Here is a 19215-nt window from a genome sequence, read left to right on the forward strand (position 1 = left end):
TATATATCCTCTCCCATCTTGTTTGTAATGCCCACCCTTGTCCACTGGGAATAGCATGGGTTTTCAGAGCACAGCTGGTATATTATGGAAGGAGGCAGACAGTGTTGAAAGGAAAAAGTAAATGCCACAGCTCCTGTTTTGAATGATTGGCAGCTCATTTATCATCTTCATGAAATGTGAGGACCCATTTCATGAACCCTTTTAAAATATGTCAAGGGTATAATGGCAGTGCAGTATTATTCATACCGCTGAACTGCAGATGTGGTTTTATCTTACACTAGAGAAGAGATATTCCAGAGAAAATAACCCAAATATATTTATCCCTTTTTTGTTTTAAGAGTATAAGTACCTACTTACTTTCCACAAAACAGCAACCAGTACCAACAGCAAGAGGAGTCCAGCCAATATGCTGCCAATCACAACACCTACTGGCACCTCAGCCTTCTCATCCGGCTTCATTATTGTAACTGGGATCTGAGAGCAGAGAGATTGTGTCTTAGGAGTTAATGTTAACTGCAAATAACATAGGATTTGTAAACCAAAGATCAAGAATGCCTGGAATACACATATTCTAGGATCAATGACTGGAACACACCAAGCAATTACAGCCCTTTCACTGGTGCCCATGGGTGCCTGGTTGCACTGTGGACACAGCAGTGCCAGCTATGGACTAGAGGCCCTCATCACTCTTGGCCATACACAACAGGCAGAGAACCAATCTCTCCTGCCAGCTGCCTCTCCATTAACAGGAGGCCTTTCAGAGGCTCCACACACCATTACTGTGTAAACCAGCCATATTTACATGAATGTTTACATGAATGCAGCCTGGTGTACAGCCCCAAAATCAGACTGCTGGAGAAGCACTACTTTTCACCAAGCGTTGTCAGAGCCTGTTATCTCTGCTGGGCAGCTGTAGGAGGCAGTACTAATCACTGAAGCCAGACACCATCACATCTGCTGAAATTCCAGTCCTCCTGCTGGGCAGGTACCTCAAGCTCCTTTGCCTGCTGTTCCTACCTTCTATGAAACCACTAATGACTTTACAGATCTCAAGGTGATCTGTGTTCTCCTGGGTCAACTGAATGAATTTGCTGCAAGATGTGTGGGTCAAACAGGAGCACCTCTAGCACACCTACATTTCCTGAACCACAAACAGTACCAGAGAGCTCCCAGAAGAGCAAACAGTGTTTTTGACTCTGGAAGGCAAAACAGCTCTGGAAGTTAGTTTTCAGGTGATACCCTATCTAGCTGGATTAGGTATAACCAAATATATAATTACATATAACAGAGTTTCTTGGGGAGACATTGCTGCAATATTTATGAACTGTCAAATTTTTGGATTTAATCTTGGAACGACATGCAGTTAGCTGAAAGTTTTTTTTCCTTCCTGAAACATGATAAAACAAATCACACTAGTTTATTTTCTCAGGGTGGTTGTTCAGTGCATTTGTCTGGAGTAATTTAATCTTAAGCTTTCTGGGAAACTTGCACTGGACTGACATTTCAGTGATTTAAGTCATTTCTGTTGGAAAGCTCCAATGTTGTGCTAGGTGTGGTTATGTGTATTCATTTCACCAAGGCAGGATGGCTTTGTGTATTTTCTAACTGAAAGGCCATAATGATGATTCTAGCAGGTTAACATTTTGGCCTTCAGCTGCTTTCCAACTTGGAAAAAATGTGAAAGCTTTTACGTAAAAATACCTAAGCAGCTTCCCCACATAGCATCACAAGGAAATATTCATTTATTTGGCTAAACAGCAATCCAGTTCATCCAGTGTAAAAAGCCAATTTAATATATGCAGTTTGCCTAGTAATGTTTTCTGCATTAGATTGAAGTGGCACTTGGAAAGGAAAATTGATGCCTAAGAACAAATTATCTTTCCTGAAGTTAAACTGTGGTCAATAACACACAATGAGACTGGGATTCAACTCATCTGGTGTTATATCTACAACATAGTTCCTTGACCCCCAAAGGAGGAGAGGCTTTTTAAAGAGCCTAATTCAACCTAGTTATTTTCAGGATCTTCTTTAGGATGAGATTAACTGCATTTCAGAAATACCTGTTCTTTCCAGGGTCTAGGGTTTATAGAATGTGGATGACTAATGCAGATATTAAATTGGAGGAATCCTACCACATCCATCTACATTAACAGAGAAGTAAGTAGGGAAATAAGCTCTGTTTGCTTCTGCACTGTCCTGTCCTCAAGGAAGTGTGAAGGCCACTTCACAACCATCCCTGTTGGCCTGACAGGAAGTGCATTGCTGGGCACTGACTCCAACTGTCAAACTATCTGAAAGGAGAAAGTACCTCCACAACCTGGCACATTTACCAAGACTTCTCACAGAGCAATAGGTCACTGAGTAAAGATCAGACTGAAAGTCACCAAAAGCCTACCTCAAAGGTGCCTCAGAATTCCCAGCTGCACATGTCTCAATGGCTGGGGGAGGAATTAACTTTTACTTGTCAACTATCATTTGAATAATTAAATTCTAGTTCTCCTGAAATTGCCAACAGAACCTCTGGTAATGTAGATTTGGCAGTACCATGCTTCAAATGTGGAAAAATACTTATTAATAAATGGTTTATGAGCTTACCTAAGAAGCTTGTGTAATTACCTGAAATATTTGCATTGCATAGTAATGAGTTTCATCTCCTAATAGAAATACCATGCCAAATTGAAGCACTTAAAACACTTACTGGCAAGTAATTTTTCTGTGAAAACATACTTCCTTTGTTCTTCAAGCACTGGAGGATTTCCTGATTACAAAATAGCTTATTTAGAGGTTCTTCACAAGAAATAGAGTGATTAATGAGAAACCAATGATTAAAAATGGCATTGGATGATGACCGTATCACTCAGTGAGAGAGATCAATCTGTAACTGCTTTTGTATGTTTCACTGAATTCTCTATTACCTGTGAAAAGGCTATGCTGCACATTCTTACAGATATTTGACTCATTTATTAATTTGCATTTTGCTCTTTAATAGCCTTGGTTATTTTATGGATAAAACAGGCTATTATGTCCTGTAAAAATAAATCTGAAGTTAGTACTGCAAATGGAAGAGTGTTCCTCTCAAGACAGACTAAGAGAAAAAAAAAGGCGTCCTCTTTTATTACAACAGTACCACAGCACTACTGTATTCTTCCAGTGTTCTTTTATGTTTGTATACAGCAAATAGAAAGCTTGGAAGAAGAATTCTATACTAATAAAGCAGTGGTGGAGACTTCTCTTGAGATTAGCTGTGTCCACATTGTCCATATGACAGCTATTACAAATGCTAAAAATATTCCACATTCCTTTACAAATGAGATTATTTTCTGGAGACCTTTGCCAAACATTTGTTTAGGAACATCAAACCATACACTTATAGAAGTAAGTAAGACTATAAATCAGATTTGTGAACGTTTCCCAGAGCTCAAGAAGCTCCCATTGCAACAAGAAGTCCAAATTTTGATCTTTTCATGAACAGAAATCTATCTGAATTTCAGAAATTTCTAGCTGACTTTTTTTCAGAGTTCTACAATTTATTTGAGACCGACAGGTTTTAACTATGTCTGGTTTATATAGAAGAGGACTGAAATGAAAACATTTTAATAACTTAAGGGAGTTGTATAAAGTCAGAAGGAGACATTAGTTCAACATAATCGAGTTGCTATGTACTCCTAAAGGACACTGAAAATAAAGTACTATCACTTTAATACAGTTAAAGATAGAGAAGTTAAGAAAATATACTTAACTATCACTTACAGTTAGGGTATTCTCTCCAATTATAAATAAATCAGGGTTATGTGTATCAATTTTTGCTTCTGCAGAGAGTTGTAATGTCTGGAAAATTAACTGAAAGAGAAAATTAAAACAACTGTAAAGCTCTGTTATAGGGCAACTTGATTAAAATGCAGATATCCTAAAATGATTCTATTGCCTTGAAATGAAGACTTCAAAGCCAGAAAAGAAATTTACAGTATTAAGAAAATTAAAATTATTTTTATATTTTTCCCTGGCCAACTTGTCAATCAAAGTAACAATATATTAGTAATCCACTTAGCAATGACATTGAGGAACTGGTTTTTCTTTTTCTGTAATGTACAGTTCAAGCAAAACAGAAGGAATTATTTACGTAACCCTTTTTATAGTTATTTCAAAGCTGTCACTACTGCTAGCAGGGAAGAGATGGGGAAAAGAGCAGTGAGAAAAGGAGACACAGCAACAAAGGACAGATGGGAATATATCTCTGGCCTTTGAGAGAAATGGAAACTGGATGTTCTTTTACTTCCTCCCGCCCTCACTTCTATCCAATTCTTCTGTTTTTCCTCATTTATTTTTTCCTTTAATGATGTGTTCCTCTCTTCGTCTCAAATTCTGACATAGCTCTCTCAGTTTCAACAGAGAAGATGACAAAAATCTTAAGCCAATTCCTATTTGAAAAAGGACCTTGTGCCAGACTTCACTTCCCTTTGTGGATGTACTGGGCAGAGAGGTGAAAGCTGTGTAGACGCTGACAATTCACTGCTGCTCCTCTACAGCACCACAAGGAATGGCCTCAGGTTCATGGTAGCACAGGACCACTCTCCAGCTGAGCCAAAGGCAATGCCTGCTCTGTCATTTTGCCTCCTCAGGCATTTCTCTGTGGCAGGGCCAGGTACCACAGGCGGCGGTGGGTCTGCAGTGGCCAACACACCAAACTGACTGTCTCGGCAGTGTGAGTTATTGCATCCCTGCACTGTGACCATCTGCCAAAGTGGTGTGTCCTGCACACCTGAAAGTTTAGAATCACACCTGAGCACTATTCAAAGCACCTCAATTCCTAAACACATCTTTTCTTTGCTTATCGGGTACTGCCAAGCCTGATATCCTTCTTGGACAGTGGCTGATTGCTACTAAATTAAAAGGCTGATTATGTGCATGACTGAGCAAGTGCTTGCAAGATTATTTGTGCTGAATTTCGACAATCAAATAGAAAATTACAAAATGGAGGAGAACTGTGACATATGAACTTTCCTTCCCATTGGCCAGGGATGGTAAACAAACCATTCCCACTCACTTTCTTGTGAGGGTACTAACCTTTTGTTCAGGTCTCTACCTTCTAACAGCACTAACAAATGGTCTTGACCCAGCTGATTAGAAATATACAAACTCCAAAGACAGGCAGATGCTTTTTGTCGCCCACTTCCACAACACATTTAACAACATCAACCTGACCTTTTCCTTTTAAGAGTTGAATGCTGGAGCTGACAGCAGCCCAGCTGTTAAATGTCAATACCTGCCACAAGAGTCGCCAGACACACTAAGGAGACTGCGTCATGTTCCTGACATGTTAGGCAAATCCAGAACTCCAAGACCATTTGGTTGGTTGCCTAGCTAAAAAGCAAACATGGTCTAACTTCGAAAGTCTGGTAACTCATGATGAGTTTTATTCTGGAGGACACATGGTGATTGAAAATAGGCTGAGATATTGACGGATATTTTAAGCATCCTGTAGGTCTCTAAGCAAGGACTGATTCTTTGACACCTACTCTAATAAACACAAAAAATCAATTAAAGACATCTTCCACACTTTATATATCAAATAAAACTGGCAGTACTAACAGGGTTTTGGTATTTTGATGTGATTTAAAATGATCACGATGTAGGCTGTGATGTTCAAAAACTAAAAGCATGATTATTTTACAGGCTATGATGATACTGTGCTCTGCTGTCCTATGATGAGTTTTGTGGAAACTGTAGTTCCCCTAGAAATGAATCTAGCAGATGTCAGAAATGGTTTTTTCAGCTGTGAAGGTTGCATTATCACAGCGTATTCTTAGATTCTGTGCTGGACTGAAGTTTTATCAGCTCCATTATGCAGCCTCACTACTTTTAGGTTCAAGTTTTCAATCTGGGAAAACACAAACCAATATAAAGTAAAGGAAGGTCTTTCTCTACTGTGAGGTATCTGTACTGAACTTTGAAAAATATCAGGAGTTTGCAAATACTTGAGTACTGGATCCTCCATAAAGATGCAGCTGATACTCACGGAAGCAAAGGTTCCATTCCAGATTTGGGTGGACACGTTCACAAAGTACTCTCCCTTCAGTGTAATATCTTCCAGTTTGCATGTGATGGTACTGCACTTCACGTTCTTACAGGTCTTCCAGGTGAAACAGCAAGAAGGGGCAACAGCATGCATTAAAAACACACTTTAAAAAATGTTCTTGCAACATCCAGACTTTTTGCCTTTGCCTTTCCTGTTCTCTGCATACAAATAAAGTGCCTGCAGGCTGTGCTAAAGCAGATGCAGTGTCTGTGAGAACATCCATAGGCTGAGCTCCTGCTCCGTAAATGAGGAATGCCACCCCATCACAGCTGTCCTCACAAGTACAGCAATGGGCACAGAAGGTCAGCTCTGCTTCCCTCAGCTCAGAAGGTCCTGCTTACTGCTGCCCTGGGTTTTACTCACCAGTTCTTTGGAAGTTCTGAAGTTCTCTTTTATGAAAGATGGAGAATAAGGTCTTTTCCCAATTTGCAGTGGATTTATCTGAGCGTCACAAGTAACACCTTTGGCCTAGGAGAGATGACAGGAATAAGACTGCATGACATGCTACTTGGGAGTTTATAAGCATCATCATAATATATATTTCTGGGATTATATGGTGGCTGTAAAAGCCTAGAATGTGAATACTGAATTCTTTAGGAAGCTAAGAATATGTGGCTTTGGTCAGAAGTAAATAATTCTTAAGACAAACCTTTTTTTTCCTTTTTTTTTTTTTTCACCCTAGATTGACCTGAAGGGTTTTTACTCAGCTAAAAACTTAATTTTTACTATAATTTTCCCAGGGACTTGCTGAAAGACCTAATTGAAGAGATCCAGATACTCCACATCTGCCAAGTAATAGGCTAGTGTACTTCTGGCATTGTGGTCCCCCCTTTATGGGGAAGGGACAAGGAGAAAAAGCATGGATTCTCTTAAACTAAGCCATAATCTTGGGGAGATAATTGATGTTTATAGTACTGATAAACCCCTAAAACACAGTTCAGTTCTGTACCTCATCTGTGGTGACTGCAGTTAGGTACATTAGTGGGTTGCCTTTGCTGGTCAGTGCTGGAAGATTGATTGTTACAGATGCCACCTTTACTGGAATACTTCCTGTTGTTACCTGCAAAGCAAAAAGCTCAGGAGTTACTTCAGATAGCTATGCATAAATTACCTGATACAACAAGAAAATTAGAAATAATGGATGAATATGGAGCAACTGGACTCCTTTTACATCAGCATTTTTTTATTAAGACACTGGGGTAGTGATTTTGTGAATAGTAAAGCAGAAAATGTACTGTATAGCTCCAGGTTCCTGTCTGTTTTCTTAGCAAAGTTCATATTAATTGCATGAAATATGTTTTGAAAAACAAATATTCTGCCATGGCCAATAGGCCTGTTTAGTCCTTTGGAGTAGCAGTTACAGGAATGGAAATGGAATGTAATTTAAGTTTCTTCCACGTTGCATATTTGGATCTAAGTTTTTTTCTGTGTTACGTAATAAGCACCGTGATTTGGCTAGTTCTTGCATAACGTCTGAGCCCTTAACCCTTGCCAAACTTGAAGTTTCAAAATCCAAGCCTGCAAAGACTTGTTTTTCTTTATCAAGTTGTCAGGAGACTCTGTGAAAAAAACAGTCTAAGTTGGCCTAAAGTTAAGCATTAACCATCTTCTAAATAAATACACAGTGCAGAATCAATCCCTCCCCCATTCTACTTGTGCAAATGTCATCTTTAACCTTATGAAGACTCCAAGTACCTATGCTATTTGTAACTTTTTTTCTTACTTGACCTATTCAAAAGCCTCAAAAATTAGACAATGAAAACGTAAACTTTTTTTTTTTTTTTAAACTAGTTTTGGGAGCAGGCTATAGAGGGAGCTTCTTGAACCAGAACAAAACAGACTTACTAACCTTAACTGAGAAGTTGAACGTGGGGCCAATATCTTCAAAATTATTCACAGTGGAAGGAATGTTATGACCAGAGTATACTTCATAAAAGTTGATGTTGGCAAGCCTGGTTAACAACCATAAAACAATACATTTCAACTTGGCAGCTGCTTTGAAAACATATGTTACTGGATATGGCTTTGTGAAACAGGTCAGAAGTACAGACAGAGAAAAGTCAGTCACTTAGATTGTTGTTTGAATTTTATGAAGTTAGTTAAGAAAATGCTGTACTGAAGCCCAGAGCTGGAAGAAACTTGTGAAATTAAGACAAGACAGTTGTACAGGATACAGGCACTCTCAGGCTTCTAGACGCTGCATTATTTCAGGGCCATACTGCAAATTCCTCCTCTGCACACAAACTGCAATGTTTGACTTGCAGTCATCTTTTGCTTCAGAAAGGGCCTTCCTGTCTCCCGTGGTACATCTGTAACTGGCTGGGTGTGGAAACACAGGCATCACCCTGCTTTATGTCCATGGTACATATCACATAGCCCTCACAGTCCTCTTTGGGGATGGAAAAACATGTGCAAGGAGCTGTGGCTGCTTTTGGAGCTCAGTTAGTCAGAATCACACTCAAAGGCAAGGAAAACATCCCTGTGCAAGTGCATCACACCTACTGCCTGCTACCTGTGAGCAGCTTCTCTGCTAAACCATCCCAGAACTGTGTCTGCTCTTCATCATTAGCTTTCATTAGAAGGCTAATCTGAGCAGTCAAAAAGCAAGCTGGTGAGTTAATAAGAAACAGGGGCTATTACAACTCCTTCATAAGCTCTTCCTGTTACACAAGGAATCTATCATCTTTACCACTATCCCTGTTCAATCTGGGTAACATCTGTGCATACAGTCCCAATTTAATGTGTGTGCAGTCTCACAGATGTGATTCCTGATCAGTTGTGATTCTCCATACTACACTGTGGATCCTTTTTGATCCTCTGTACTTTCTCCCATGGGCCCTTTCCTTGAAGGGCTTGCTCACAAGTACTCCAAGGAAAACACACATGACATTTTTGCTTCCTTACTGCTGAAGACTGTAGAGTCCTTCCAAGATGCACAGTATCAGCTTCCTTGTTCGTTCAGAAGTCTCTGGTAAGACATATTGCTACATGTTCTCCTAGAAACTCAGGAAATTATCCCTAGAAAGATTTCACTTTAGCAAAACAATACTTTTTTCTCAACCCTTGTATTTTAAGGGATTACTTCTTGGCTGCATTACCTGCCTCAGGACTGAACTAATTCCAGGTAAATACTTCCTAAGCCAAGTTGTGCCATGGCTTAATACTCATTTCATTTAATTATTTTAAATTTATTATCTCCAAGAATAACTAACCATTTTCTGGCTGTAGGTATTCCTTCATTCCTTGATGTGCATATGAAATTCCATTTTCTCATATTCAGATGTCACTGAATTCAAACCCTGTTTTCCCTTGAACGACTTTTATAGACTCCATGCCTTGCTTCTTCTGAAGCATTTCATTTCAGTTCATATTTCTCAGCTAATTAAACCTGCTGATTCAAGTTTACACCGTCTGAATTTCCTAAGAGGCAAGGCCTCTGTACAGATGCTTGTGCAGTTTCTGCTGCTTCTGGCAAGGTCTGATTCAACTTTCTCAAGGAGGTGAAAGAACTTGCAACACTGACTCAAATGCTTCTCTGCACTTAAAATAATCTCAAAAATTCTGCATGACTCCAGGACTGGTGCACCCAGCCATGATGCAGGCCCTCTAATATTCTGAAACTTCTTCTGCAAAGAAGGTTATGACACTAATCTCCTGTACTGTCATCCCTATTCCAGCTCATCCTACACAGCAGCCAACAGTTCCTGTAGCTATGGTAATCTCTGAATATTAAATTCCGGGATCCACTGTTGCTCTGCATCTTGAAGCAGCTCCTTATTTTTCAAAGTTCTGTTATCCTCTAAATATCTACTGGGTTTTTTTATATCCATTTACTAATTTTTGAACACTTTGGGATGCAAAAGCATTTTTTCACCAAGAATTGGTGGTCGTTGATCCTAGAAATTCAATATTTGGGAAAGAGAAATAAATCTCTTCTTTGATGAAAATTCAAATATCTTACCTTGATCCCAGAGTGACACCAATGTATTTTTGTTTCAGTTGTAATCTAAGTTAAACTGTAACTTAAATAATTCTTGTTTGGAACAGTAACAGACTAATTACTTCTTGAGAGCATCCCAAATCACCAAGTGTTTTCAGAACTCAAGGTAAGAACTTTCAAGAGCACTATATGAAGATAAAAGGTCTTAAAAGGCTTTTTGTTGGTTTATCCCCCCCTGCCTGCTCAGCTGCCTCTCCTTACAAACCACCCTTCCCAGGCTAAGGATGGCTCTTGCAATAGCCCTGGCTTGCCTTCTACATGGAGAAGAAAGGGCTGGCACCAGGCAGGGCTGGTAGGTTTGAGCCAGAATCTGGATGGGTACATGGAAAAGCAGGGTGTCTGCTCCCCATGCCAGTGCAGCTGCAACAAGGGAGAATTTGCCAGGTGCACCTCAGGATTTAGTTCAAATCATTATCTCAAACTGCTAGAAAGTCTGTATTTTTGTTCCGTGTTCAACAGATATGTCTATTTTTTCTTTCTTTTTTCCCCCCTCCTTTGCTGAGAGTTTGGTATATTTTTCCTTTTGATATTCTTTTGTTTAGTTTTGATCACTGTAACTCCAGATTTGATCGCATGTCATTACATTTGAGCCAAGAAGCCAAATGTTATTTACAGTATATACTGTTTATGTTATCAAAACCACATGCACGCTTGGCCTTTTTATCACTTCTGTTCACAGAAGCATCTGTAACAACTCTTCAGAGGCAAACATGGGTCCACAACTTTTGTAATTTTTACATATAAGTTTGGTTGGAAAGACAGACAGATCTGCTCCTACTGGTGAGAAGGGAATTTCGTATGACTTCCAAAACAAAAGCAAAGCTTCTCTATATTTTAGTGACCGTTCAAGACTGTAACTTCAAGTAGCTTGCCAAAATGACAGTGTCTGTTTACATAATTCAGCATACCTTGTGAAGTGAATTTCTGCATCGTATCGCAGAGGAATTGATAAGGTGACCTGGTTGTCCGACTCTTGCTGTTCCTTACTTTCACTGTTCATCAAAACATATTTAAGTCAGGTCTAATAATATTGTTTTATACAAATAAGCTTTTAATACCTAAATTGCTTTAATATAATTAGGTACTTTACCTCCATGCATGAAAACTTAGAACTGCCACATTCTGAAGATTTTTAAGGTTAAAATCAAAGCTAATATCAAAGGATACCTATGGAAACGACAAGGAACACATAGTAAATGGGTTGGTACATCCAAGGGGCTTCCCAAAAGACATTATTCATGTGTGCAACAATCTAGAACTGCCCTCTGTATCTGAATTCTCTACAGATTCCTGTGTAATATTTCAGTAATTTCTTAATACTCAGAATTGATTTGTTCTTACATTCCCCTACAAGTTGGCATTCTAACATAAACAAGTTATTTGCACTTTGAAATTGTGTACAACTAGCTACAAGCTGCAACAAAAGGTGTTCACAATTCCTTCCTTTTAAACTCTAGCATTGACACAAATTTTGTATTCAATCTTTTCTTCCATTTGTTCCAGCAGGTCCACTTTGAGCAATTCCATCAACATTCAGAAAAAACCTATTATTTATTTATTATTCTACGTGTCCTACCACAGAACATCATGTTTCTGTTCTTTCTAGCAAGTTTATTATTACTTTAGTTTATTATATTAGAGGCTAGGACCCTGTTTCTGCTCTGCCCTTGAGGAATAAGAGATTCCATAAAACTGTGGATATCCTGAGGTTTATGGTATATATGAAAAAAAAAATAAAATATATATATATATATATATATATATATATATATATATATATATATATATAGACACAATTTATCTTAGGGCTGTGTGGGCCTCCCATCTCTTCCCAAAACAATACTGCTTTCTTGGAGGGATGAGATTCAAGGAGCAGGTGAGGGAGTTACCCCAGGGTCACACTGCAGGAGGGATTTGATGGGAATTGTGCTCAGTTCTTAGGAGCCTGCACATGATGCTCTATGCTTCTCTGCCCCCAGCTTTCATTCTCCAAAAGTTACATAACTGCAGGAGCATTTGGAAGCTATGGGTTGTGACAAATGAGCTTTGAGAGTCTTTTTTCCCCTTGAATCTGGCAGGGAGTCACAAATTTTAAGCCCTAGTTTGCTTATTTTAATGCTTCTGTTGTAAAATCTAAGAAATCCTTATCAGCAGTAAATGCAAAGTTAGGGAAAAACAACAGCAGGAAAGATTCTGTGTCTCATTCAAGGTTATTTAAACATGCCAGCTGTACCTGTTGTCCTGTTCTGAAAACAGGATAGCTTATTTGGCAAATGACTGTACTTTGCGCTGTTCCTGTTTGACACGAGACTTCAGTCCCATCACTCTGCAGAGAAAACAGACAGAAACACCATCTTGATATCAGGTTTTGATAAGGCAGAGAGGTGTGTACCTTCAGCAGCATATGTATTCAACTAAGGAGTGAAAACAGGTGTTATGGCAGTAAATCCTAGAGATGCAGGAGATGGTTGGGGCATAGGCAGGGCCAGGAGGAAGTCATAAGAAAGGTGGGACAAGTACCACTCCCATACAGCTTCTTGTAGGCTGTAATCATCTTTTTAGAACTTTGTGCTGAGCTTGGAAGAAGGAATACAGACCCAAGAGTGCACGTTAGCTCCAGCACTAATTTCTACAGTCCTTTTTTACAGAATTTTTACGGAACTTTTGCAGACATATTTACACAATCTTAGAGCTGGTTAAGTACTTTCACTATAGAATTTACTGTGCAAAGGGGAATTCCTTAGAGAAATCAAACTTTCTGTAGGAAAATCTGCCATGCATAATCATTTGTTTACTACTTTGCAGAATATTGGCTTGTCATCATCCTTGATTCAAAGACAAATTCACAGACCAGAGCCAGTTATCAACCCTTGGAGAAGTATAAATTAAAAAGCACTGTCTTTTCTAAAAAACATTCCTAGTAGACATTTACCATTCATGAACTGTGCTACAAAAAACCCTCAAAACAAAACCCCCCAAAAGGCCCATACATACTCAGTTTATGTTTTTCTTCCTGCCTTGAAGCAAGCACATTTTTGGTCTAAACTTCACTTGCAGGCTTAAGTGCTTCTAAGCAAAAGGGCTTTTAAAGCAAAAGAAAATTCTAGCTCCAGTGTGGTCTTTTGGCAGGAGTGAAATGAACAATCTTGCTGCACAACAGGATGGGGAGGTAGAGGGGCACCCCCAGTGCTGTGTGCAGTACTTATGCCAATTCATTGTTCAGAATAATGCTGCTCTTGGGCAGGAATGAATGCTATCCTTCCTCTCCCTTCAGTACAGGGATTGCTCTGGATTTCACCCCCAGGATTATCACGCACCTCTCCAGTAGGAGCTTGACCATATAAGCCAAGCACTGAAATCTGCATTTCATCCTTCGTGAATCAGGAGCAACAATTTAAATTATAGGCATACGGCATTCCCCAAAATAGTATGCATAATTCCTCTCTTTCCCCTTCTCTAAGATAAAATTTGTTGGAAGAAGAGCTTTTGGTATAGCAATCATGTCAATCTGATTAACTGTCTAGCTGGAACACATGGCCTTGGCAGTAACACTATTTCTAGATCCCAAGTCTGTGCTTTAAGGATTCATCATCAATGCTTCATGTCTGATTTATCAAATACAAATTCCCTGTGGCACAGCAACTGCTTCAGGCATCTTGCTGAGAGTTAAGAAGAAGATGTGGGTGCCAAGGCCTAAAGTGAGGAAAAGATGTCTGAGGTGAGGCCAAACTCGACAAGTTGCCAGCTTTTATGCTGAGTTGGAAATATCTTTCCTTGACCTAAATAAACTGATACACCGGGGGAATAATTCTGCTATCCAAGAAAACAAATTATGAGAGAGTTTTGTACACACATTCTTTTCTGGAAGAGGCACTGCTAGAAAAAAAAAATAATTCTCTTGAGAACCTCAAAAATCAGGGGCAACAACAGAAATAGTAAAGTTGGGTATCACGCACCGGTAAAGAAGATGAAGCAAAAAACAGGTTGTCTGAAAATGTTGCCTGGATTCTGGTGTTATATGCATTTTCCTTTTTATTTCTCAATTTCACATTGAACGTTAGTCTTCTGGTTTTGCTGCTGACAATAAACTGTTGTTTGCTGTTAGAAAATAAAGTCCATTGTTGTAAATAGAGGTACTAGAACAGCTGTGGATCAGGAAAACGTGTTGCCTGAAGCCAACAACAAGTAACAAGCACAGCAAGACATTTCCTACATTGTACACACTTAAATGCTCTGCTTTCTAAACCCCTTGGCATTCTGTGATGGTGTTTCCTAAAACCAGACAGAATTATTGTCTTCCAAAAGTGCAGGACTTTGATTATGTGTTGTCAAAGTGACTTTGCTGAATTTTCAAGGGCTGTACCCTGGTGGGAAGGTGTACAGAGTAGGCAGCACATATGTACTTATCTCTGTGATGTAGATGTATGCATATATCAGACATGGACTTAGAATATATGCTGCCGAAATAGCTGACCACAGCTCTCCACTGGCACAGCTATTGCAGGATCCTCACTGCTCCCTGTAGGAGGGATGAAGACAGCTGCTGCAGCTGCTGCTGCTCTCCCACTGTTCTCCCTTTCCCAACAGCCAGTCAGACACAATATGTCCAAATATTCACTATATCCACATCTCTAAGGTACCAAAACTTGGGTTGGTCTAAGCTGACAAGAGTCCTAATGCTATGTTTGTGTTCCTATCCTACCTCTTTCTCCTTGATTACATTTAGGTTAAAATGCCATTGCTTTTTCTATCTGAGCTGTTTCTAAGTAGATGTTGAACTAGAAAGGCATTCTTAGAAATTCATTCAAAGCCTACAGACAAACCAACGGGTGAGAACACTGGACTCTAACAATTCCACTAATTCAGCTCTTACCCATCATCTGCCTTCCACTGAACATTCAGAGCAAGATCACAAATACAAAGTTCATCTTCACCACAGTCTTTAATAAAAGGAATCTAGGAAAAACAAAAACATTTCCTGAATGACAGGGCTCAACATTTAATATTATCTGAAGACACTAGAGTGCAAACACCTTCAATCTGAAGCACATTCTTAGTTTGCAGGTAAGAAAATCCCTCTGAAGGAGGTTAAAAATCTTGACAAATGAATGAGTGAACTGAATAATGTGTTGCTACATGTCAACATGATCCAAGAATGGTACAGACAGGTTACTCTTCAATGACAACAAAGGTGATGTAGTCAAATCAGTTCCATCTCTCTTTTATGTACCTTTTTACTGTAGAATAAACAGAAAGCATTCATCTTTGCCATCAACTAGAAGTTTACATCAACAATGACGTGGCTGAACTAACATGCTTGTTATGCTTCAGTGGCTGGTGTGTGTGTGTGTGAGCAAGCTCATGCAATACAGGCAAAGGTATTAAAACAACCAGGGGACATCCCTCCACGTGACCTACATGGAGCAGCAGTTTTCACTTCCATGTACCTCTTCAGTACTTGTGGGGGCCACCCATGACCCATGTGTGTAGTCATGCACTTCTGAGTAAAGCAGTAAAGCTGCATACTTACGCTATAGGCCACAGATGCTGGAGAAGATATGTCCAGGACAGGGCTGGAGCCAGGGTTTGCAAGGCCGATGTCAATGCGCAAACTAAGTGAATTCACTGCATCTGAAGGCTCCTGTAAAACACATGGTTCAGATGATGGCTGCCAGCACAGAAAACAGGGTAAAATTGGTAATACCTCTTGTGAATTGAGAATGTGCAGTAAAATCATATTTGCTCTAAACAAGGAGAAGCAATATTTCAAAGCTTCATTTCTTAAAGAAAATAATTTTGCGAGATTGACTAGTGTGGGCTTCTCTAGATTAACAGTTTTCAATGTGATTTCCATGATAAAACTGATTTTTCTAGGATTACTGGAGACTGTACACATGACAGTAACTGCTAGGGCTAAGGAGCATGCATTTTGTCGGCAGCTGTATGAGCTGGTCCTCAAGGCCATCACCAGATAGCTTTCATTCTCATCTAGCTGCAGAAGTCAAATTCCTATTCCACTCTGCCTTACCATCACGAAGAGCATCTGGGTCTGAGTGATACTAAAATACAGTAAATGCCATGCCTCCTCTCTTTTTCAGTCCTGGATGAATCACCTTCTAGCCCTATGGCTCACCACTCCACATGGCACTAAATATGACTAATAGGTCACTGCAAACCAGAGCAGAGACAGAAGTCCTCTACCTGACCTAGCATCATGCAACAGGGCTTAAGGCAAGCCTCAGGGCTGTGTTCAGTCTTGTTTCTGGAGAAAAATGGAGGCCTCCTTACTTTTTATTAAATTCCTTGCTGTGTACCAGGGGTTAGAATACACCCGAAGTTCAAAGGGAAATTAAAATCTACTTAAACTATAGACCATGGGCTCTATATTACATCAAAGCTGAATAACACAATTAAAAACCCTCTTCCCTGTCCTAAAAATTTGTACTGAATGTGACAGTTACTACTTTCTATGAAATCATAACCTTATTAAGCATTTTTCAGCTGTGTGGATTTGGGAAATATAAGTAATTCAATAAACCATGCATGAAATTCAAATTACAGACAAAAAATCAATCCATGTCTTCCTCTGATCACTTTTGTTACGCAAGACTACTTGCAATTACACTTACTTGTACACTGAAGACATCATGAACACAATTCTCTTCTTGATGCACCACAAGATCCCTCTGCATGTACCTTTCATTATTTTCTTTGAAAAATCCTCTAGAAGTCACTCTGGAGAACTGCAGGTCTGCATCCAATGTTGCATTGTACTTTATATCTACAGGAAGAATAGCAGTTCATTTTTGACTGAGCATGGCTGCCCATGATCTCATTCCTATGCTCAATATTATAGGGACCAGGCTTTCCAAACCACACTAAATATTTCATGTTTTTCATAGCTAAACACAGAGCAGTTTCAAATTGAAAATACTTCCTCTTGTGTTTTCCAAAGCAGTCAAACAGGTTTAGGTCCTGATCTGCAAGGAGCACATTCATCAATCCAGCCTCCACTGCAGGAAGCCAGTCAGTAGGGCCAGGGTTACTCTAGATAAAGGGGCTTTTCAACAATATCACTGAACTCAGAGGTGACTTCAAAGAACCTGTGTCTTCTCTTCAATCACATATTTTCTGCCACCTTCTCTTTGTTTTATGACTAATATGTTATGGAAGTTCATTGTTATTTTATAGCTTAAAATCATGAGTTCCTAAAGGCACTTTATATAGCACTGAAGCAGTCCAACTGGTGTTATGTGTGAGACTTAAAAACTTCATGGAAGCCCACTGCTGGTCACAGAAATATTCACTGTCCTCTGAAAAGAAGAGATTCCTCCCACTGAAAACTCTGAGCTCTGAGCCTCTAGTAAATTCTTAATTTTCTTTTTCTGAAGAGAGAGGAAAATTATGCAGTCTGTTGTTGAAACCAGAAGGCTGGAAAAACCCAGCTCCTCACTAATGACATTTTTGGGGATTGCTGAACAACAAAGACACAGCTCTCTATACTGTTCATTCCCCACTTTTCAAACAGTATGGAGCCAGTGATGAATTAGGTCTTAAAAACAATTTCTCAAGCACTTAATTTTTACATTTATTTTGTGACTCTTGACATTCAATCTAATACATCTTTAGACTTTCCATTACTAATTTGAACAATGGACTTTTGAAGAAATTAATATAAAACAAATCATTGAAATACTCTTACCCACTTGATTATTTTTCTTAGCAGGTCTAAATGTAGCCTGAAAGCATATTTTGACAGTTATATCTGTATTCTTGTTCACCAGACTGATTTTCTCAGGTTTAAATGAAGCAATTATGGACACATTTGCAATGCCTCTTGACCTGAAAAATATATTTTACAAGTTACATGGAGTTTTGAAGAACACTGGGTAACATAGAAGCTGTTGTCTAATACTATCTGTAAATGTTAGTAATGATTTTTTTGGTTCCCAAGGTAAACTTCTTTTAATGGCACTGGTAAAATTTTTTCCTTAGGTATACATGAATTTGTTGATATTGTTGCTTACAGTAATAATAATACATACTTTCATGTCAAATTAATGGCTAATTGATGTCTTCATCCTATTGCTCTAATCAATCCCTCAAGGTATCAGAGAATGAAGCCCTTAGCCTACTTTACAAGTAAGTAACCTTCTGATCCTTTAGAGCTCTTCTGGGAAGGTGAGAACGGATAATTCTTCATTTTAATAATCTAATTTTTTGGAAAAACAACTTTCATGTAATTAATCAAGATTTTGAAGAACAGTTTCAAAGGAACCCTACATGTAAAAACAAACACTTTAATCATAACAAAATGCATTAATCAGCCCAAATGTCAGAGCAAAAAAAGAATGAGCATCTTCATTAATCAAATCTAAATAAATGCTGGTACTTCAAGGAGCATAATTTTTTTTAATGAAATTCCCAGCAGCAGCAGCAGTCAAAGGTCCAAACTGACCATTCATTTTTAATTATCTTGTTTCATTATGAAAGAAGTAGCAATTCAGTGATATTTTTCTTACAATGGGGAGCCTCAGGCATGAAGACAGGCAACAGATAGGAAAGGAAACAGCATTTGAATTTAGCTCCTCAAGCAAGGAGTGGAAATCACAGCCTACGTAGGCAGACAGATGATTTTGGTTCTGTGAAACCTTTTTGTATTTTGTGAAAGTACTCCAACTTCTGTGGCAAAGGCAATGTGCCATTAAAAATGTGTCTCTTCTCAGAATTAGGTGTCAACTCACTATTACTGCCCTCTTACCCTGCAGGACAACACTCCCCCCATATCAGCCAGTGAAGGTCATGGAGGTTGTGTGAGACATGGTTTCATCTGTCTCAGCTATCAAAATTATACTGTGGCTACTGAGGTACACAACCTGCTGCTACAAAGCCATCAAGCCCCATTCCCTGCTGCTGTCCCTTCCCTCTGGACCATGTGTCTGGTCAGCAGAAGCAGGCAGATGTCTCCTGGCCCTCTCACTCCTGGTCAGGTCCCTCCCAGCAGGCTCTGCCACCTGGCTTTCTCCCACATGCCCTGGCTCTGCTCTGCATGCTGCCTTGGCTTTCATAATATACAAAAAAGAGATTAAAAGAGATTTAGTCTAAACTTTTTTTAGCTAGTTTTGATAGCAGTGATGAG

The 19215-nt window shown here is 39.2% G+C and overlaps 1 protein-coding gene across 1 annotated transcript in view; it reads right to left on the reverse strand.

Moving 5' to 3' along the window:
- Positions 1 to 19215, reverse strand: part of ITGA2 (integrin subunit alpha 2) — a 51468-nt gene that overhangs the window by 3360 nt on the left and 28893 nt on the right. Inside the window, 14 exon segments of the mRNA XM_023944592.2 lie at positions 358 to 474; positions 3751 to 3840; positions 6017 to 6130; positions 6440 to 6544; positions 7026 to 7136; positions 7926 to 8028; positions 10985 to 11068; positions 11167 to 11243; positions 12310 to 12402; positions 14033 to 14174; positions 14950 to 15032; positions 15607 to 15717; positions 16706 to 16857; positions 17779 to 17918. Of these exon segments, the coding sequence (XP_023800360.2) occupies positions 358 to 474; positions 3751 to 3840; positions 6017 to 6130; positions 6440 to 6544; positions 7026 to 7136; positions 7926 to 8028; positions 10985 to 11068; positions 11167 to 11243; positions 12310 to 12402; positions 14033 to 14174; positions 14950 to 15032; positions 15607 to 15717; positions 16706 to 16857; positions 17779 to 17918 (1522 nt within the window).

Source organism: Cyanistes caeruleus, chromosome Z, assembly GCF_971803275.1.
Source record: "Cyanistes caeruleus chromosome Z, bCyaCae1.hap1.1, whole genome shotgun sequence".
NCBI classification, from domain to species: Eukaryota; Metazoa; Chordata; class Aves; order Passeriformes; family Paridae; genus Cyanistes; species Cyanistes caeruleus.